At 38.5% G+C, this 22985-nt stretch overlaps 1 protein-coding gene across 1 annotated transcript; it reads right to left on the bottom strand.

Moving 5' to 3' along the window:
- Positions 1-2554: 2554 nt before the first annotated feature.
- On the bottom strand, positions 2555-4390 carry LOC121944822 (probable G-protein coupled receptor 21). The gene has a single exon (XM_042488736.1). It carries the CDS (start codon positions 3656-3658, stop codon positions 2597-2599), a length of 1062 nt encoding a protein of 353 aa, XP_042344670.1. The 5' UTR covers positions 3659-4390; the 3' UTR covers positions 2555-2596.
- Positions 4391-22985: the final 18595 nt, after the last annotated feature.

Genomic DNA, 22985 nt, shown 5'->3' with positions numbered 1-22985 from the left:
TTTTTAAAAGTGCATTTTGTGCGCAGAACAAAACAAGTGTAATATTAAAGCGGGCCCTAAGGGGTTAAATGGACATTCAGTGCTGTTGCACAACTGCTCCATCCAGTTATACTGGGGAGTTTGCACAGCTGCCAACTGCAGTTTTATCTTTAAATACTGGAGCAATCAAAAAAACGTTGTTCACATCAGTCACTTAGACACAAAAACATGGCAGAACGGGGTCAGGTTGAAAAATGCTGAAGTTACCCTTTAACACACAGATTTTTCAGACAAATTTACCTCTATATTCTTCACAGAAACAGTCTCGAGTGAAGCACATCAGACCTTTTGGCTGTGACAAATAAATAATGTTATAAAACAACAACAGCATTTTCACCCACAAAAATGCCGGAGATCTACTTTATACAACAGTTAGCCGCTGTTTAAATATTTAAACCCTCAAGTGTATTTACATGAAGCCACAAGCGGTCACTGGCTCTCAGAAAAAAGTGCTCTGACCCTCTGAAACTGTGAGGTCGGGCTCGTGATGCACGGCGATTAACACTTCTCCTCTCCACACTGATCTGAACGACAATCAGCAGCTGGAGGGCTAAAACTGAGCACGAAAGTAACAGCTAACAGTGAAGTGAGTCTTTGCACGGAGGCCGTGTGCGTCCTGGCGGACAGCAGATTCATCATCAACACTCGACAAAGTCAGGTGATTATCTTAAGACGCTACGTGGCTTGTGATTTCAGAGATCAAAAGGCAAAACAGCACGGAGGCCGAACAAAGAACTGCTGATAAACCTGAGGAGGAAACACAGAATACAACTCTCCAAATAAATACATTTATTGTCTCTCAGATGAGGAAACGCCGCCGTCCGCTGGCGGGAAAACTTCCCATGTCAGCGGCCATCTTTGAAAGTAAAGCTAAATCCTAAATCAACAGTTTCATGTGAAACCCGAGACTGTGTAAACATACGTGGAGCTTCCCACTAAAAAAACAGCTTCAACGGAGAGGACTCCGTCTGATTAAACACACGCCAGCTCCGAAATAAATCTCAATATTCACTAAAGTAAATGACTCTTTGAAACTTGAGTAAATTGGATTTATTTTTTTCAAAAACACTGAAAGAAGGCAATCAGCAACAAAGGCAGGAATTAACCCAAAAATTAGCAAGGAATTTTTAAAAGACAAGAAAATAAACTGAAAATTGGTTAAAATACTATTTATAATACTGTTTTCCCCTATTTTTTCCATCTTTAGACATTTTCTCAAGTTTTTTCTTTTTATATTTTTCTAAATCTAATAATTTCTTGTAATTTGCAGAACATTGATTAAGTTGCTCATTGCCTTTTTCCCTTTGTTTTAAAAAGAAATCCCACCAATATGCTCAAGGTTCAAAGATTTAAATATTGTGAAAGGCATCTGACAGCAACACAAGGAAAAGTGGTGTTGCTCCAACAAGTCAAAGTTCATCCGAAACGTATTTTTAGCTCATTATCAGACGGATGATTTTCAGACACTCATGAGGATCTAAAGCTCCCGAGGGGAAACAGATCAGCAGTCTGTTTCAAGTGTTTTAAACCTTTTTTTGCATCACCTAATTCTACCCTGAAAGATGATTTGCAGATTGTTCAGTCAGGCTTGAAAAGGTTTTCAAATATTTTTTTTGCATTTCGGTGGATTGCACAACACAAGTTGCGCTGTGCTTTCCTTTTTCTTTTTTTTTTTTTTGCATCTGGGAGTTGATGAGTCAGTGCATGAACACACATGAATCTTAATCCAACAGTCTGCTTTCCTTCTCAGTCAGTACATGATGTCAAAAAATGTAAAATTATTCTGTTTGTCCGACTAAAACCGGACTTTTAAAATACATGTTGAGTCCAACTCAAGTAAAGTTTCTTTTTGGACCAACACACCTCGATAATGCGAATCAATTAACTCTTTCACGTACACACCTCAGTCAGACCGAAAACTGGCCGAAGCGATCTGCACGCGATCCTAGTCGTCAAGCCACGTTTTGGCCCAGTGCATAAGTATAAAGTATAAGTCGACATACAGTATAAAGTCGTAGAAGAAGAAAACATAACAAGATGAAGGTACCAAGTGTAGAATACATGAGAAAAAGTTTTCACCTTTTGACACACAACCTGTTTGCGGCTTGCTAACTTTTTTTTTTGAAAGAAGGTCCAAAAGCAACTCGCTGAAAGGGGGCATATCAACACCCACCATGGTGGTGTATGACAAACTTCCACCAATAAATTCTATACTGGGACAAGGACAGAAGTCCAATTAAATTGACTAATCGAGGTGTAACCGCAGCTTCACTTCACTGTGCATGTAAACGCACTGAGTATCAAACTTCTTAACTCCCTGCCGTCAGCTCCTGATCGAGAGCAGCATCATGCCACAGAGCATTCAAGAAAGCTTCAAAGCTTCCAAAAAAATCCGCCTTTGAGACAACCGACAGGCGTCTGTGCAGGCGCCTCTCCGCGCTCTGTGCAGGTCCTCGACACGTGGGACCAAAAAAAGACCGGCGTGATGCTTCGCAACACAACCACAGAGCGCAGATGCCTCCAAAGTGACCGAACCAAATCCGTCGTGGCTTACAGCTCATACTTGGCAGCGAGGGTCCGGTCGTGTGCTGGCGGAAGCTGGAGCCTTTTTGGCGTCCACGCAGCCGAGGCAGGCGGGTAACAACGGGCTGAAGAGGCGTCCGAGGCCCTTCCGGAAGACGCTGTTGGAGAGGCTGTAGATGACACAGTTACAGAAGCTGTTGCTAATCGCCAACCACGTGGTGAGGAAGGACGCCACATTGTGGTGATAAAGCCCGGAGCTCTCCAGGAGGAAGTAGAGGATGTACGGCATCCACAATACGTAGAAGACGCTGGTGATGCGGAACAGCACCATGGCGTAGCGTTTGTCCGTGCAGCCCTCGCAGCGCTCGCCTTTATCGCCCACCGCCTGCGAGCTGAAGCGGGCGTGGCGCTGGGTGATCTCCCTTGTGTGCTGCCGGCAGATCCGGAATATACTCCCGTAAGTGAAGCAGACGGTGAGCGCCGCTGGTGCGTAGAGCAGCGCCACGATGAAAGTGCTGAACCCGGGGTTGGTTTTCCACGAGTCTGCGCACCAGTGAAATATGTCTCCGTGGTAACCCGGCTTCCCCCAGCCAAAAAACGATGGGAGGAAGATTAACGCAGAGTAAACCCAGATGAGGACGATGCAAACCCTCAGCCTGCATGGCGTCACCAGCGTGGCGTATGACAGCGGGCGGGTGATGGCGATGTAGCGGTCCACGCTGATGCACGCCAGCGACGCCATGGAGACGCTCTTCAGCACAGAGACCATGTAGCCGAACGCCTTGCAGGTGAGCTCCTCGTTCAGACCACGGAAGTAGTGGAGGAGCGACAGCGAGGGCATCAGGCAGCTGACGCCCACCAGCAGGTCGGCGTACGCCATGGTCTGGATGAAGTGGCTGGTGGTGTGGTGGTGCAGCAGTGGCGCACAGTGGAAGACGAAGATTACCACCAGGTTGCCGGCGATGATGAGCACGGTGAGGAAGAGGATGACGACCACCTCCAGCACGCAGGTGTCCAGGCTGCGGGAGTAGCCCGCGGCGCCCAGCAGGCAGAACGGAGGAGATCCGCTTTGGTTCGCATTGGAGGAAGAGTTCATGTTTGGACTGGAGGGAGCAGGAGGCGGCGCTTTCAGCTCAACGTCATCCTGCGAGTCAAATTTTTAATACTTGTAGTGTTGGTTTCGATTCCAAAAACAAAGAGCACTTGCTAAATTAGCATCTTGTCTTCCTCAGCGTGCGGGAGCCTGTCCTTAAAGTCGCAGTAATCCATCGGTGTGTGTACAACGCAGCCTCCTGCTGCTGCTGCCGGGTGTGAAAAACGTGCATGTGTGCAACCTCGAGGAGCACAAAAAATCTCCACCACAGAATAAGAGATGCCAGTTCGATGCTGCAGTGCACACCGTCCTCCCCTCGCAGCTGTTTACCCCCACCTCCCCTTCAACTGCAAATCCTGAGGTAAGCACTCTGCGCCGGCACGCAGCCACCGAAAAAAATCCAGCCGTCCACTTCTCTGCTCTTCAGCGGAGGGAAAAGGAGGGAAAAACAACGGAGCATGTTAACACTCCTCCATGCTGACAGTGACGGCTCCCTCAGCAAACAAAAGCAAGGGAGTCCAAACAAGCAGATCTGGAAGTCCACAGTCCACTAAACACACACACACAAACACACACACACACACACACAGCGTCTGGAGCAGGAAGAGTCCTGAAGACATCCAGAGGTGATGGGTATAATGTCACCGGGAGCTTTCACTGAGGCTCAGAGGCAGCCGGCTGACATCCAGAGTGTGTGTGTGTGTGTGTGTGTGTGTGTGTGTGTGTATGCGTGTGTGTTTGTGTGTGTGAGAGAGAGAGAGTGTGTATGCATGAATGTGTGTGTATGAGAGAGAGTGAGAGCAGGGAGGCAGGCAGTAAACTGCCTCTCCTCTCTGCTGTAGTGGCAGTAGTGATGATGCAGCGCTGCCACTGCTGCTTCACTCTCCTCCCCCTTCTCTCTCGCTCTCTCTCTCTCTCTCTCTCTCTCACACATACACACACACACACACACACACACACTGGTGCTCCCTCCCCTCCTCTCTTGCCCTGCCTTTTCCCCCTTTTTTTCTTTCACACACTCATTGTGACTCAGTTTCCTCCTCCATCTCTCTCACCCTCACTGTTTTTGTGTTTCCACTGTAAAACACGACTAATGCCAGAAAACCAGTTCTGATTAAGGATTTTATCCCAGTAAGGATGGATTTGTGTGATTTATGTTCAACTGTCTTCACAGCATTTTTGGTATTTCAATGTAAACCAGGTGTGAACAGCACAGTGAAATTTAACCACTAATATGCAAAGGAAACATTTACTGATATATCTGACATGTTTAAATAAAAAAATAATACCACCTGGATTTTGCATCCCAACTTCCCCCAGTCAAGTTACACCTGCAGGTTATGTTCATGGCAATATTTTAAGTCTATGTCCAGATACACAATGTATATCCTGATCGTTTTAAATGTCCTCTAAACTAATGTTAAGTGCTTAAATTAAAATAAATTAAAATTATTGAATGAAGTGCAGTTACAATAAAGTTAAATAAAGAAGCTAGGGCAATATGGCTTTAAAATAATATCAATATCTTCTATCAATATTTTAAGACCATTGCGATACACGATATATATCGTAATATAGGGCAATATATCTTTAAATAATATCATGATATTTTAAGTCTATGTCAGGATACATGATGTATATCCTGATCGTTTTAAGTGTCCTCTAAAATTACTTAAATTATTGAATGAACTGCAGTTACAATTAAGTTAAATAAAGAAGCTAGGGCTGGGCGATCTGGCTTGAAAATGATATTGCGATATTTTAAAACTATATCACAATACACGATATATATCACAATGTTTTTAAATGTCCTTTAAACTAATGTTAACTTTTAAAATAGAAAGAAAATTGAATAACTGCAGTTACAATAAAGTTAAAGTAGCTACTGCCAAATAAAAAAGTTGAAGACATTACTGTTATAACAACATTTAATAAATAAGGTTATAAGGAAGTTAAATAAACTACTTTTATAATGAATATAAAACATGTTAGAATTAAATAAATCAAACCAGGATCCATGGTGCTTTTCTTTTACTTTCTTTGCACTTCTTTTACTTTCTTTTCACATCTATTAATTTTATCACTGATACAATAAAATGCCGATACAGATAATTTGTAAAAAATCGGCCCTAATAGTTTGACAAGCCGATAATCTGTCGACCCCTGTTCAGTACTGTGTAAAAAAAAGGAAATAAATGTGTGGAAGAAATAAATGTGTGGAAGAAAATGTGATAAAAGATGAATAATATTGTACACAAATATAAAAAAAATCATTATGCTAAAAAAGAATATTTTCCCTTCCTAATTTAAAGATAAAAAATGGCCTTAAAATTTAAAATTTTTCAAATTATGACGCATAATTATTATAATGTGAAATAATTCAGGAGTGATTATAGTGTTACATATAGCAAGACAGTTTAGAGTATAACAGATTTTGTTCTTAAATGATGTAGTTTGTTTATTTAATGTTGCTGTTATTTTGGTTTTCCTTTGGTGGATCTAGGATCGGCAAAAATAAGCTTTGGGCTTCAGCATATTCCTTTTACGGTTACTGAATGAAAAAAAATTATGTGACGCATTGTGTGACGCATGTAAGCGAAATAAAATATTCATTCATTCATTTTAACATAAATCATCTCACCTAATTCATTAAGTTTTGTTATATTTTGTGGATGTATATTTGATTCACGTTTCAGTAATTAATTCCTCTCCTCCTCTCTGCTGTACTTGCCCTCATCCTCTTCTTCCTCACTGTTTCTCTAACTGTACATCCCTCGTGTCTTTGCATCCGCTCCATCCTTGTCTCCATGGAACAAAGCCCCGCCCCTCTCCACATCTGTTAGCCAATGAGCAGCGAGCAAGGTCTCCCATCTCCACAGAGAGCGCTCACGCCCACCCACGTGCACACACACACCCTCCCTGGCAGGCTTCCCCTCAAATATGAAATGCACTCGTGCAAATGCAACGACAGGGCAACACACACACGTGTTCAGAGACACAGCGGGGAACACACACACAGCGGGGAACACACACACAGCGGGGAACACACACACACACACACACACATCAGAGGAGGATAAAGTGAAGAGAATCTTTTGATGAGGAGCGAAGGATTTCTGCAATCCTGCAGCGTCCAATGAAAGGAGTGACGGAGGAAAAGATGGAAGACAACACATGAGAGAGAAACAAAGACTGAACCACTGTAGGTGTGAAGGAGAGGACAAGACTGATGTCGACACACACACACACACACACACACACACACACAGAGTTCACCTGCTGTTTGTTTAAACACAGCAGGATCAGCCGCCCTGCAGTGACTATCAGGGTGCAACAGAACAAACAGAGCACCACCCGGGCCGTCCTGATCCATACAGCTACTAAAGGGTCAATCCATACAAAATGCACAAAGACACATGTTTGGGGGCCACTTCTGGAAAATGAGAGGACCCCAGGGGCCAGTCGCAGAGGCTCCACACATGTCTCTAGAGCCTCATTTTCACTGCACAAAAAGCTCGCAAACACCCACTAACATCTGACTTTTTAATGCAATCAGAATGCGTACGATCGGCATTCACACCCGGGTCAAATGACTCTGCAGTAGACGCTGTTTTTTTCACCTCGGACTCGGGGTGGCATTGATAGGAACACAAAACCCGGGTGAACACAGTAATTTCAGCTCCTTAACCATCGAGATGCAATGACGCGTTGTCACTAATTACCCTCCGTCTCCTCCTTAGCAGCAAAAACATCTGCACAGAGTTCGAAAGGGGGACTTAATAAGTGAGAGATAAATAAAGAGAAGAAACCGCTGAAAGGTTTTCAAAGATCTCCGATCCTGCTGCTGTCAGCCGTTTACCTGTTCTCCAGCCTGTCTGTGACACCGCACAGACACACCAACAAGACAACACACACACACAGACACACACCAGCTGACAGAGAGGCCGACTCACTGTCCAGCTGTGAGTTCAGTGGCAATGAAGCTAATCGCTCATAATAAGCAGCTTTACCCGTGTTATAAAAAACCTGCGTGCACACACTAATTCAGGTTTGAAAGGGTACAAGATTTTATGACGTCTCTGTGATTTTTGGACATTTCTAGATTTTAGGACATTTCAAGGACTTTTGGACATCTCTTGGATTTTAGGAAGTTTCTAGTTTTTAGGACATTTCTGTGGTTTTAAGCAGTCTCTAGGATTTGAGAATGTCTCTTGGATTTTAAGGCATTTCTAGGATTTTAGGACATTTTTAGGATTTTAAGACATTAGGGGCTCTGTCAGGGCATCCTCCACTGGCAGTCTTATTGATCAATAAGCTTTATTTTGATGCTGTTTTATGCACTCTAGCACCTTATGTATACTAAAAACACAAAAACAATTCACAGTGTGAATCACTTGATTTCTTTCATGATAGAAAATGTAAATCACATTTACTTTGTTTAAGTTTGTTTAAGTTGATTTTCTTCTTACAACCTTTTTGGTGTCATGTCTCCAGTCACGGCACAAAAATAAACAAAAAACAAAAACCAAAAACCTCTGATTTCAGTTTTTCTCTGGTCTCAGTGTTCAAAATCATCAGATCAGGTCTCAAGCAGACAAACGCTGACATTTTGACATTTGATCTGTCACCGGCTGCCTCTCTCATTCCTGCAGGAAACGCAGAGACTTAATTGTCTTTATTGCATTTTAAAAATAAAAAACCAAAGCGCTGGTTCTCTCACAGTACGCGTCACGACCACGCGCCGCCGTCTGCTGACGCACCACATCAAACCAAAGCCTCTCCTGTGATATCTGCTTAGGGGGAACCGGAGGGGTTACTGCGAGAACATCTTCCCCTTCCAGGCCGGCTGTCGCTGCAGAACAGAGACGCCATTCAGACGCTTTTTTTGTTTGTTTTTTTGGTTACCATATGGCGAACCCCGGGATGAGCAGAGAGGCCATTAGCCGCCATGTTTACGTGTCTGTTTTGCTTTTATTTTCACAGGTCGCAGGTCAGAGGTGGCACATCTGCCCGAGTTATGAGCCGGACGTGGAGGCGGCTGAACAAGCAGCCGGTTGTCTGTCCAGCCGGGGGAGCCACCTTGTGACAGGATGTCGGGAGAAAAGAGCTTGTGATGCGGCGGTTTGAGTCCCTGCAGCCTGAAGACCTGAGGGGCAGAGTGTCCTCAAAACAACAGCTTAAAGGGCTCTTATTGTGAAAAATTTTTAAATATCAATGTTTTCTGAAGGATGAGCATGTTAGTGGACTTGACGGGGAAATAAAGATTATTCACGAGGTGAATCAGCTGTTGACGTTCCCCGTGAAGCCACCGTGTCCTCACAGATCAGATATCCATTCATGTATTTTCATCTCATCTGTCCTCGTTTAGCTTTAATATCACACACGTTCACGTCACTCTGCGCTCAAAATGTGCTTTTCAAAGTCAAGCTTTAAAAATATTATACATTCATATATTTTTCTACTTTCATTGGGTTAATTATATCAAAAATATAACGCGTTTATAACAATAATATATATAATACATAACAACATACCTAAAATATATCAAATATTCATACATTTTTACAATTTTAACACTTTAAATTCCAGTTTTATGATATGATGCCACTTTTTTTAGATGAAAAAAACCCACAAATGATTTCAATGATTTTAATATACTACATGTTAAGTAGGCTTTTTTATTATCACAGCCTGGAATATGTCAGTTACTTAAAGCAACATTGTTTCCAAAATCATATTAATGTATGATATTTGTTTAAAGCTTGATTTTGAAGCACATTTTGTGTGCAGAGCGAGAGTGCGTAATTTTAAAGATTGCCCTGAGGGTTAAATGAAGTCTGCAAAAACAAACTTAAACTGTATCACAAGACAATATTAACAGTGGGATTGTTTTTTTGTGTCTGCATAAAGGACCTGTCAATCAGCGTGGCAGAGCTTTTATTAAAGCACGGATTGTTCCTTTAAAGAAAAATGTCAGTTTCCTCATCTGAAATCACAGGGGGGACGGCTGCGGCACCGCCACAAAGACATATTGCTCGGTTCTATTGTGCGCCGTTCACGACCCGACAGATGATTTATAATTCATGCGCTCATACATCATTCATGTGTTCATAAATTCGTTCTCGGGTATCTCTGTCCCACTTCTTTTTTCCAGAGAAACGCTGTGAGAGCTGCTGTCCAAAATTGAATTAACCTCCGGCACATGGTTCATTAGGAGGAGGTCTGCCTGGTGCCACCAGCAATTAGCTTTTACAGCACGAGTGTGCACAGCTGACACCGTGTCCTCGCCATCGACGGACGCAGAGACGCTGGCCGCCGACGCACAGCCCGCCATTACAGGAGGCTGCTGCACATTAGCGTGAGAGCACTGAGAGAGCACGGTGACAGATGACTTTACAAAGCTGTTTAACCCCCGAAAAACCACACATCAGCACATTACTCCAGTTTGATTTTTGGGGAATATTTTACTTTTATGACATATTTTGATTAAAAAAAAAAACAACAGGATTTGACAGGAGCCCAAAATATTGATACTTTTTAAAACTTCTTAGTCCGGCTTTTATGTCGTGTCTTTCTTATTATTTTATGTTTATGTTCGAAGGTTTTTACTTATTCTGTTTTTTAAGATCCGTTTTTTGTTTATTTCATGTGTGTTTTTTGGGGTTTTTTTTTCGATTTGTTTGAAAGGTGCGATATAAATAAAATGTGATTGATTGATAAATAAGTAATTGTGTGTTGAACTAAGAACTAAGATTTAATACTTTAACCCTTTGAAACCTGAGCAAACTGGCTTGATTTCTTTTTTTTTTTTTTTTTTTTTTTGAAAACATGAGAAGAAGGAAATGAGCGGCCAAAGAAGAAATTACCCAAAATTTTAATTTAAAAAAAATAAAATAAAAAATAAAAAAACGTCTTTTTCAAATTACCTGAGATACCACCTCAGGTGAGCGTTAAAACTTTTGGACAATTTTTAAATTGACGTGTTTCCTTTAGGTGCATTTTATATTCGCAATTTCAATTTGTGCAATTTGAGGGTCACTGTAAACCTGTATAGTTATCAATCATTAACAAAAGTAGTGACAGTGGTGACATATCAAATATGCTTTAATTTTCAGAATTTTAACCCTTTAAATGCCAGGTTTTCATCATGATGCCATTATGTGTTTAGACGAAAAAAGTAAAAAAAAAAAACACAAAAAAATGAATTATTTTCAATATACTACATGCTAAGCAGGTGTTTTTAATTATCACAGCCTGGGAAATGCCAGTGATTTGCAGCAACATTGGTTAAAAAGTCATATTAATGTATGAGCAGGACGGTCCTCTGTGTCTGTCCCCGCGGACACAGACAGCATGTCCCACACGAGCCAGTCACAGCCGAAAACACCCTCTGCTGTTCATCCATCAACTATTCCTGTCAAAGCTCACATATTTCTGCGCCGTGCCGCAGTGACCTCTGTCCGACATCAACGCCGCCTCACCGAAATGTTTGCATAAACTCCAAAATAAGGTCAAAGGTCACGGATTTGATTCAGTCGTACGTCAGTCAAACAGGCGAATATTCTGCTGAAGTGTCCTCGAAAACTGACCCACTATCACACTGAAGCACAAAAAAAATCAGAACTGTGTGAAAGACAGAAAATCTCAACCTGCTTAGAAAATACCGTCACTCATATATTTACTGAAAATAAATAACAGACTCAAGACGCAGACGTACACGCAACTAAAATAAACCATAAAGTAAAAAATGACTCATTTGATCAGGATGCTTCAGTCCCGAGACCAACATTATGTCAGCTATACTTTGTGTCTGTTTTTTTTTTTTAATATGTTTTATTTCCTTTTTATTTCATTACAAAAATAATAATAATTACAAAAAGATTAAAAATACAAAAAAAGTTTTTAAAAAAATCCTTTTAAGTTTCTCTGCAGCTGCTTAAAATCTAATATTTGTATTTCGAACATAACGTGTTTGAATTAGCGGTCGAAAGATTTTGGTTTTTAGGGCCGATATCGATACTGATTATTGGTACTTAATGACACTGGTAACCGATATTTTGAACCGATATGCATTTACAATGAAAATTAAAATATTTCTGTCTATATTTAGAATATAACAAACTCCAACACAAAACTTTGTTTAAATGCATTAAACTTTCAACATTGTGCAGCAAATTACCTGCAACTTTTTTTATAAAGTCAAATGTAAATTTAAATAAAAAATGAATAAGAAAAAACAGCTCCCTGAGGTTTTACAAAGTTAAAGTTCCTCCCATGCTGACACTTATTTTGCACCTTTTGATTAATTAATTTTATCGGCAATGATGACGAGGTTTAACTGCCCCGTTAACTTATCATAAAACACACTTTGTTAAAATAAAACTCCACAGTGAGTTTAACAGAAAGAGGAACGTCTGCATTCATGACGGCACTGAAAAAGATTCTTTTAGGAGCCTCGCTGTGTCGCATCACTTTTGCTCGAGTAAAAAAAACCGTCCTGACATCAGCTAGTTAACGTTACAGCTCAGTCACGTTATGATGCATTCAAGCTCTACTCAGTAAAAATGACTATTGGGCGAAGGTTAATTATAATGCTGTCATGATGTGTTCAAGTGTAATCCTGTAAAATGTAGTTTTTGGTGAAAATTATTTCAGCTGTTTAAAGGAGAAATCTGTTGATGTTATGTGTTTAAATCATGTAAAATAAGGTGTTTTATTAATTTAACCCACTGAAACCTGAACAAATTGGTTAACTTCTTTCAAAAAATGGGAAGCAACAAAAGAAGTAATGACCCAAAAATGTAAATATCACATGAACAGTATTAATATAAATAAATAAATAAATAAGGAGATGAGGAAATGATCTGGGGAAAAGTGCATCATAAATAAATGCAACATAATTTTAAATATGGAATTATTTTTCTTGTAAATATATTTTTAAATAGCTTTTTCTCCCCCGCCTATCTTCTTTTAAATTCTAAATTTATTATTTTCTTGCAGTTTGTGCCACATTTTTACCAGGTTGCTCATTGCTCTTTTTCCCATGTTTAAAAGAAAATCACACCAATTTGCTCAAAGTTCAAAAGTTTAAATACTTGTCAAAGGCGTCGGCAAGCAGCAAAAAAAGTGCTGTTGCTGCAAGTTTTAAAAGGTTTACTGCAACAACAACAACAACAACAACAACAAAAATCATTATTATCAGCGTCGGCTATCAGCAAGGTTGCTTTTCTAAACATTTTATCAATATCAGAGCAGAATTTCACGAGCAGCGTCTCCATATCAGCAACTAAAAGCTGATGCCCGGTCACTGTCTGGCGACCACTTTTAAAAGTTTTATATGATTTAATCATAAAAACCTTGAGCTCCGACACAAGAGGCCCAGTGAGGCCGCGAGCCGCTCAGCCGACCGTCAGAGGAACTTAAATATCAGAATCACATTCCTTTGTTTAAATGGAGGGCTGCAGATTAGCCGCCTCCCTGGAGGTTAAACGCACTTTTCCAAACAGCCGTTTCGGCTAATGGCTCCCTGGAAAGATTCCCACGTTACAATCAGATGAAGGAAGGGCCTCCACTCGCAGCAACACACACCCCAACACACACACACACACACACTCACACACTCACACACTCACACTCACACTCACACTCACAGCTGGCAGACTAATTTTAGCTTTTAATTAAATTCACTGCTTCTTGAATTCATCTCGGGGTTGTGATATCGAGGACGACGCTGCGGCGTGCTAATGGGAGCGGGAAAAAAGTGGCGGTGGATTTATGTTTGTTCGACGGCGCTTCACGGCTTAGCGTGCTGACAGATAGCAGATCAGAAACACCTCCCCACGAGTGATTTTCTCGATTAGCGTGGCTGAAGTGTGAAGCGGGGGGAAGGTGTGTGTGTGTGTGTGTGTGAGAGAGTGTGTGTGCATATTCAGTGTGTTTTCCTGATTTTAATTTTTGCAGAGATCACGTGTGTCGACATGTGTTTACAGACATGCATGTTGCCGTGTGTGCTGTGCAGCGTGTCTGCATGTGTGTCTAATGTGCTGCACGCTCACATATTCAGTTTCAGAGCTTTTTATTTCAGAGTTTCCATCAGGATTACCAGGAGTATAATATCATTTTTAGCTTTTTCAGGTTTGCTCGGTGAAATTACACAAGTATTTACAGGTGTGATAAATACACATCAGTCACATGACTAATTTTCTTTTCTTTTTTTTTTACTTTATTCAAAGTGTATGAATGAAAAATACATGATTCACAAGTGTGTCCACTTTAAAAAAATAAAAAATAAAAATTGGAAAAAAAAATAAAAAAGATATTAATAGTTATTATTATTATTGGTACAATTTGAAAAAAAATAAAATTTAAAAAATAAAAAACATGTTGATAATTAGTTATATGACTTGCATGTATTTATCATTGATACACAGAAAAAATAAAAACAAGGTATTTATCACTGATACAGTTTGAAAGTTTTTTTTTAAAGATGTACACAATTAGTCATGTGACTCACGTGTATTTATCATTTATACACTGAAAAAAATGAAACAAAAAAGATAAAACACTGGTAATCATATAACTGGTGTATTTATCGTTGATACACATGAAAAAAAAATTTTAATTAAAAAGGAAAAAAAATTTATATAAGTGATCATGTGACTCACGCCTATTTATCATTGATACTCTTGGAAAAAAAATGACACAAAAAAATTAAAAAAGAGAAAAGATGGCAGTCATATAACTGGCGTATTTATCACTGACACACTTTGAAAGAAAATTGGGTAAAAAAAAAAGAAAAAAGACATTGAATCTGAATAAAGTCGCAGTAAAGTTCTTCAGTGTGTCAGTTTTATTTTCACATTAAATCTTGCAGCACCTGCGGATCACGCTGGCTGTGCACGGAGAGTTTTGTTCATAGAACAGTTTCTTCGTTTTCACGCCTCTAAGAACACAGTCAGCGTGTTCAGTGACGCTCGGGCTCATAAACAGTCTGATGCCAGAACCAGAAGACTGAGATGTTATCACGGTGACATGTGACTGCAGGAGGGACGGACAGAGATAAGAGACGGAAACACAGGGGGACGGCACTGATGGAAAAGAGGAAACAGACGCTTTAAATGTCGTCTCTTCATCACCGCTGCAGCGAGAAAACGATAAAAAGAGGCCGAGATCAGGGGAAACGCACAATTAGCCACCGAGGTCAAGCCCTGTGTTCAATTCACACATCCTCATGAACAGAATTTTTTCAAAACTTTTCCATTACTTTCAAGGACCCATAATAATAATTTCTATTTCCCTCTCGTCAAACTTGCCCAAATATATCAGATTCAAACTCTCCACAAACTTAATTTCAGCGAGCTGGTGTAAAAAGAGATCACACGTTGATGGTTATGATGGTAAAAACAAAGATTACACACTGACGCCTGTTAGGAAATAAATGCTACATTAAAGGGTATCCGTGGAAGATTTCTGTCACTATTTCATTCTAATTTTATGATTTTATCATATTCATTACAAAACTTTTCCATAACTCTCAGTAAATTTGACTAATTCAATTACTTTTCCAGGCCTGGAAAACTTGATAGTGAAATTCCATGACTTTTCCAGGTTTCCCATGATACGCAAGATTATTGAATTCTACAGAGCAGATTCCTTCAGTCAAAATGCCTTTAAATATAAACAGACAGATAGATAGATAGAAAGATAGATAGATAGAAAGATAGATAGATAGATAGATATTAGGCTATATCATGATACACAATATAACGCGATATGTTGAAATTTCTTCTTAAATAATGTACACTTCTAAAATCAAAAACTACTTCATAAACTACTGTTACAATAAAAAAGTACTGTTATGAAAAAATGTAAATGAAGTAGAATTATAATTAGGGCTTAACCTGAATATTCGGCTATTTGAATATTCATTTTCCAACATTCGTCATTCCAATACCTTAAATTACACAAAAGGGTATCCATGAAAAATTTCTATTATATTTATATCAAAATTTCTTAACTTTTCCAAAACTTTCAGTAAATTTGACTAATTGAAGGACTTTTCTAGACCTGAAAAACTTGATTGTGAAATTCCATGACTTTGCCAGGTTTTCCATGAGGATCCTGGAAAATCATGTGTACAATAAAAACATACGCAAGATTATTGAATCCTGTAGTCAAACTGCCTTTAAATATAGATAGATAGACAGATAGATAGATAGATGGATAGATAGATAGATGGATACAGTGTACGCTTATAAAATCCTAAACTACTTAGAAACTACTTTTACAGTAAAGTTATTAAAGTACTGTTATAATAAGTAAAACAGAGTTATTATTTGGGCTGGATCGAAATATTCGGCTATCTGAATATTAGTTAATTGGGTAGGTGTTCGGTTTTTAATTTAAGGGTTCGGATATTCAGTTTTTTTGTTTTTGTTCTGATTTTTTTTCTTTTTGGCAGAGGACAAATGTAATTTCAATGTTCAATGTTTGTGTAAATAAATAAATAAGGTTAAGGCCACTTTACCTTAAAAATCCCATACCGCTGCAACCATACCTCTCATTTTGGTCATTTTTATTGCAGCAAAATGTATCTAATGGACTTTTTTTTTTTTTTTTTTTTTTTTAAATTGCATTATTCTAATTGGCTATCAAATGTTATATTTGGATTTGCAATATTAAATTATTATCATTTATATAGGCCTAGCCTAATAAAAAAAATTAAAAAATCAATACTCGATAGGTCAGTGTATATGATATTGCTACACAAACATTTCCCGATATTATGCTCTATCTACATTTGCTTATTTATTTGTGAAATTAAATCCTCATTAGTTGCTACCAGAGTAATAACTATTCTCCCTGCAGTCATCACATAATCCCATAAACACCCGAAATCACCCCTTACACATCCAAAACCCTATCAGATCTGATGTATTATAATCCAAGTGCAATATCCAAAGTCATAAATAAAAATAAAATAAAATAAAATACACAATAACAATAATAATAACAGTAATAATAATTAAATATAAAAAATAAATACAAAAATAAGGAAACACTGCAACAATGATAATGGCATACTGAGAATAAATCTAAATGTAAACTAAATAAATAAAACCAAAACAAAGCAGTGAATCTCAGAATAATATCAGAGGCTCAGCAGGCCTCTGAGCGTCAGCCTGAATATCCAGAATGATACAGAAAATGAGAAATTAACACTCAATATAACAAACAAAACGCAAACTGAGAGCGACATGACGAGCCGAAAACAACAGGAAGCGAACACCGTCAGCGTCAACAACCAGCCGACAGTCCCAAAAAACCACACAAACAGCGACAAAGCGCGTGAAAGCCAGAAACCAGCTCTTACCTGCACAGGTGAGTCCAGGTGAGTTACAGGTGAATCTAGGTGAGTCCAGGTGAGTCCAGGTGGGTTACAGGTAGGTCCCGGTGGGTCCCGGTGGGTCCAGGTGCTCTGCGGGATTTTCTTCGGCTCATTTCATCCACTATGTCAAACAGACTTTCACACGGACTATTTCTACATGTTGCACTTTGAATAAATCGCTCAGTTTTCGCGTTTTGTTTCCGCTTTTCTTTTCTTTGACTCGCCGCCGTCGACTTGCATTTTGAATCTCGACCCCGCCATCCGCCATGTTGATGACGTCACGCGATGACGCCCTTTTGCCCCCCGGATGAAAAAAAAAAATCAAACGTAAGATAGATTTTTAAATAAATGTGTTTGATTTAGTGCTGTATTTTAGTCAGGATAATATTGAAAATAAAATATATGTCATTTATATTATGTTTTTGGAAAATTCCAAAAAAAAATGGTCAGAAACAGAAAGCGACTTTTCTGCATTTTATTAACGATTTTTTTAAAAAAAGGCATAATCTTATCTGATGTTGCCAAAAAACATCTATTATCTCCATTATCTTTTGTTTGTTTGTTTGTTTGCATTTTAATAATAATAACAAAGAAAAAATACAAAGTGATAAAATAAATCAAATATTAAAAAAAATGGATAAACAAAATTTAAATTGAAGAAAAAACAAGAATGGTTAGGTTTGTTTTTGTTTTCTTATTTGTTTCTGAGGGATGTTTTTTATTTATTTATTTATTTAATAAGCTTTATTAATTAATTTTGTTAAATTTCCGGGCCTCTGTGAGACTGAATAAAACTTAATTTATTATTATTCATTCATGAAAAACCATGGGCTGGCCAGGTGTGGAACATGCATTTTGTTGATGCCAGAAATATTCAGCAGACCACGATATTTTACTGTTTACACTGTAAAAGAAAAAAAAACACGAAATGATCCTAATATTACTATTAAAAGAATTAGTGAGGATTTGGGACACTCGCTCCTCTTCTACAAGTTTCATCAAAAAAAGTTTCATCCTAAAAAGTTTGATGCAAAAAAAAAGTTTTCTCAGCTGATTCACTCATGAAGTTTCTGGTTTATTTCCAGTAACGATCAGTTTTTCTGTGATTAAAGTTAAACTCTGAATGAACTCTGACGGGATCGAGCTGCTTGTTTTCACTCCGTTAAATGTGAGTCTGAGTCAACAAAGCTGCAGAGAAATGATGTGGAGGCTCTTTCTTTGCATCACGTTCTTCATCATGTTTGACGTCCCGCTCTTTAATTTAAACACATTTACTCCAGCTGATGTTTTTTTTTAAATCACTATTTGCACTATAATGATGGATTACATCACAGAGACATTTGTTTGAGACTTCTTAAACTCATTTTTCACCCAAAAACATCTTTTTACATACAGAATAAGTTGATTGAAAATACATGTTCTGCTTTTTCTGATATAATGTTGTTTGTGTTAATGTCTGCCTGCAGTGTTGACTTTGAATTGAAAAGGAGGGAAATATCATTATTTTAGAGATCTGTAGTGAGTTTATTGCCATCAATTCAATCATTAATGTTGATTTTATGAGAAAAAGGAACACGGGGACTGTTAATGTTAAACTGGGCAGGAGGGAGATTCAGCTGTAAAGGAATCGCTCCTCTGTTTAGGAAATCATTTTTTTCCTTATTAGATAAGAAAATTGTTGCCAGTCTCATGTTTGTATGCTAAAAAGTCTCATCACCAAAATGTACTTTAAAGGAACAGCGTGTCAGATTTAAGGGGATTTAGCGGCTTCTAGTGGTGAGGATTGTAGACTGCAACCAGGTTTTTACTGAGAGCCGAATCACCGTAGAAGTCTCCTTGTCTCAGAAACAATCAGACCAGCTGATTAAAACCAGGAGAAAAACACTGTTAACACCATCTGATGTGATTTAAATCTGTGTTATCTCATTAGTGCACATCAGAGAGGGTCTGCGAACGACGGAGGCCGACGCGAATAGACGAAAAGATAAAAACACGAAAATGTAAAAATGCAAAACTTGTGAAAATGTTAAAGGCCCTGTCAGGTGCCAGTGTTTGGTTTGTCCATTCTGTTTTTTAAATTAATGATTGTCATTTATTCAGGAAAAAACAAACATTTATTTATATTAGGATTTTTTTTAACATCTTGTTATAACAAAAAACATCCTGTAAAAACATGAAAAATATCTTGTTATGATGAGAAACCTTTCATGTTACTACCTGTTACTGATTTATTTTTTATTTATTTATTTTCCTGGCCTGGCAGATCCACACTTTTGTAAGTTCGGATTGAACAGTGACCCCTAACCCTTACAGTGTATTATTGTGTTTGCAAAGTTAAGGCATTAAAATCATCCGTTTTACACTTAATAACACGCTTGCAGCTATTAAAATAATCTATTATTGCCCTCACGAGGACATAATTCTTTTCAAAAGTACCAACTGTCCTCCTCCAAAATACCCCTGACAAATTAAAAATGCACACCAAAAAGAAGTTTAAAATAAACCAATGAGACTTTTTTGGCCTCAGAGAAACTTCAATGTGACTAAACCTCTGTGAGCGCACAGAAACCACACAACACACACACAACACACACAACAACAACACACACAGTGTAGCAGCTGTTTGACTCCTGAGACTCACATGTGTTTAGATGATAAACAAGTTCAGAGACGTCACACTTTTATTTATCTCTCCATCCACCCGTTTAATCTCTGCACGGCACTGTGTCCATCCATCCATTAACCATCTGCCAACGTGCACCAGGTCGTCCAACCACCTCCATTAGATCACCCGACCTGCGCCGCGCGTGCATCCATCCACGGTCTGCAGGTTAACACGTCAGCACACAATCACAAAACACAGCTGTGAATTATTAATGTTCATCTGCACAGACTCTCTGCAGGCATGTCTGCTGTAAAGAAGGCACATACAGTATTAAAATCCATTTATTTATGGTGATTACAGGCCGGTGATACAAACAGAAACCAAACCAAACCATTTTCTAAAACACAACAAAAATAAAGTGATTCACAGTGGGAATGTTTTCTGCTTTTAGTATACGTGAGGTGCCAGAGTGCATAAAACATCAAAAAAGAGCTTGTTTATTAAAAAAAGTGCCGGTGGGTGATCCAACACAACCCCGACAGAGGTCCTAGTTAAGCCCCTTATGTCCTAAAATAAAAGAAATGTCCTTAACCCCAAGAAAAGGCCTGAAGTCCAAAAACCCTCCTAAAATCATTGAAATGTCATTAAATCCTAAAATGTCCTAAAATCCTTGAAATGCCCTGATATCATAGACAAGCCCTAAATCTGAGAAACATCCTAAAATCCTAGAAACATCCTGATATCCCAGAAATGTCCAAACATTTGGAACTGTCCTAAACTGTCCTGAAAAAATATCCTTAAATCCTCAAAACGTCCTAAAATCTTAGACAAGACCTAAATCCGAGACAGGTCCTAAAATCCTGGAAACATCCAGATATCCTAAAAATGTCCTAAAATCCTAGAAACGTCCTAAAATCTTAGGAACATTCTGAAATGTCCCAAAATTCTGTAACTGTCCTAAATATCCTGCAAATATCCCCAAATCCTCGAAACACCCTGATATCCTAAAAATGTCCTAAAATCAAAGAAGAATCCTAAAATCCTAGAAATGTTCTGAAATCTAAGAAATGTCCTAAAATCACAGAGAAACATGCTAAAATCCTAGAAACATCTAAAATTTCGAGAAACCTCCTAAAATCCTAAAAACTTCCTAAAATCCTAGAGATGGCCCCGGCTTTGTGTCATTTTACAAAGATGACCCCCAAGCAAAGTAAATCAAGTTTCCCTGTTCTAAACTAATTTAATCAGAAATTAAAATAAAATCGAACAAAAGCTGACAAATTAGCCACCAGCGATCAAACTCCGGTGAACCACAGCAGCAGCGAGGGGGGCAGCAGACGAGGACGAGTGATTTTGGAGACAGGGACCCCCGAAACAAGTCGTCAGGAGCTATTTCAGGCCTGCGGCTGTTTCACGAAGAGAGCCCTTAATTCGTTCAAAAACGGAGCGTTTGTAAAAACAATGGTGGAGGCCTGGAGCCGGAGCCGCGACAGTGACGGGCTGAAAGTGCTCGGAAATGTCGAACGGGCCACCTGAAGATCGGCCCGCGGAGCAAACTGCTAAAATTACTGCAACTGTGGTCGTGCATCTGACGGAGGAATTTACGTGAATTTGATTCATTGACGTGAATCCGGAGCTGCAGCAGCAGCCATCCGACTCCAATCAGAGGCAGATCTGATATTATGTTTTATATCAAATATTCAGACATTTACTCTTCTTTTTTTGTTCTTTTAAGGTACTTGTACTAAAATGTATTATTTCAGTTTTACCCATATTGTATTTTTCTCCTCTAAAGTCATCTTGCAGCTACTTTGCAGTTTTTGAATGTGATGTAATGTTAAAAACGTGTTTTTCAGCCTTTTTTTGGCTTGTTATACTGTGACGTTTTTCAACATTAAAAATGTTGAAAAACGTCATAGTGTAGCGAGTGACAGTCATAGACGACGTCATCGTCTGCTTTTTTTTTGACGCGCTATACTCTGACTTTACATTAAAACACTTTTTTTGGCGTGCTTTACAATGTCTTTTTCCCACATTAAAAACGTATTTTCTGACATTTTTTCGGCTTGCTATACCATGACTTTTGTGTAATACTATGGTGTTTTTCGGAATTAAAAACGTTGTCTGCATCAGTCTTTTTTTTTCCACATGCTACACTATGACTTTTTTTTGACATTATGACCTCTCAGCTGTATAAAAAGCAGACTGCTGTATCTTCATGCAGCAAAGATAACTAGTATTGCTGCCTCAGTTGTAATCCATGCACCTGTCAAGCTGCAGTTAAAATTTGGCACAAACGTCCACTGTGAAAACATGGATGCTTCACAGCCAAATTAAAAGCTCACTTTTGGAAAAATCACCCTTTTCTTATTCAAACATTGCAGGTTAGTAGAAAGGAAAGTGGTTTATTTGTGGTTCAGTGCACAGATTTTATGTGGGAAAATGGTTATTAGAGTGAGACAGGTTAATCTACATTTTGCCAACTGGTTAGTATATAATGTATAAGATATATAAAAGTATAAAGACAGCATTAGTTCAGAGGTAGGTAAAGATTAGCAACACTGAAGATGTAAACTTTTACACAGAAGTCAGAATATATTCAGATTTTTATAACAAAATAAAAATAGATGGATAAATTAAATTAGATAAAATGTTTGTTGCAATTTAAAATTCAAATTTAAGACTATTCAATGACTTAAGGCCTTTTAATATTTTTAAAATTAAATCTAAGACATGTTAAGACTTTTTAAAGGACCTGCAGACATGTTTTTAACAAAAAAAAAGGTCATAGAAGAGAGTTACTTTTCTTATCGAATGTTTTTCTTTCTTTTTTTTTTTTAGAAAATCAATGTATTTGTCTTATTCAGGCCACAAATCAACACATTTTGTAATAATTGTGTGTTAAAATACAGGCGGGATTATGGTTTATGTTCGACGTCCTCCTGCTATCACTCTGAAACTATGTTCTGATCTGACGAATGAAGCTTCTTATCTTGTCTGGAGGCAGATGTACTTATTTTGGACCATTTTCTCTTTTCTCAGCCAGAGCAGCTGCTCGAGGTTCAAACTCTGAGTCCGGCTGAAAAATCCCTCAAAACTGGAGCTCCGACACCAGACAGTCTTCAACCCTTTAAAACATGAGCAAACTGGCTTGATTTCTTCCAAAAACAAGGGAAGAAGTTGAAGTAAGCCCCAAAAACAGCCAGAAATTAGTAAAAAATACAAGAAAATTAACAGAAAAAAATGCATTTCAAAACCTACTCATTTCTTGCAATTTGCAGAACATTTTTTTGTGGGTTTTTTGTTGCTCATTGCCTTTTTACTCCACGTTTTCAAAT

The sequence above is a fragment of the Plectropomus leopardus genome, chromosome 6 (assembly GCF_008729295.1).
Source record: "Plectropomus leopardus isolate mb chromosome 6, YSFRI_Pleo_2.0, whole genome shotgun sequence".
NCBI lineage: Eukaryota > Metazoa > Chordata > Actinopteri > Perciformes > Serranidae > Plectropomus > Plectropomus leopardus.
The sequence above is the reverse complement of the archived record's forward strand: the minus strand, read 5'-3'. Positions and strand labels throughout refer to the sequence as shown.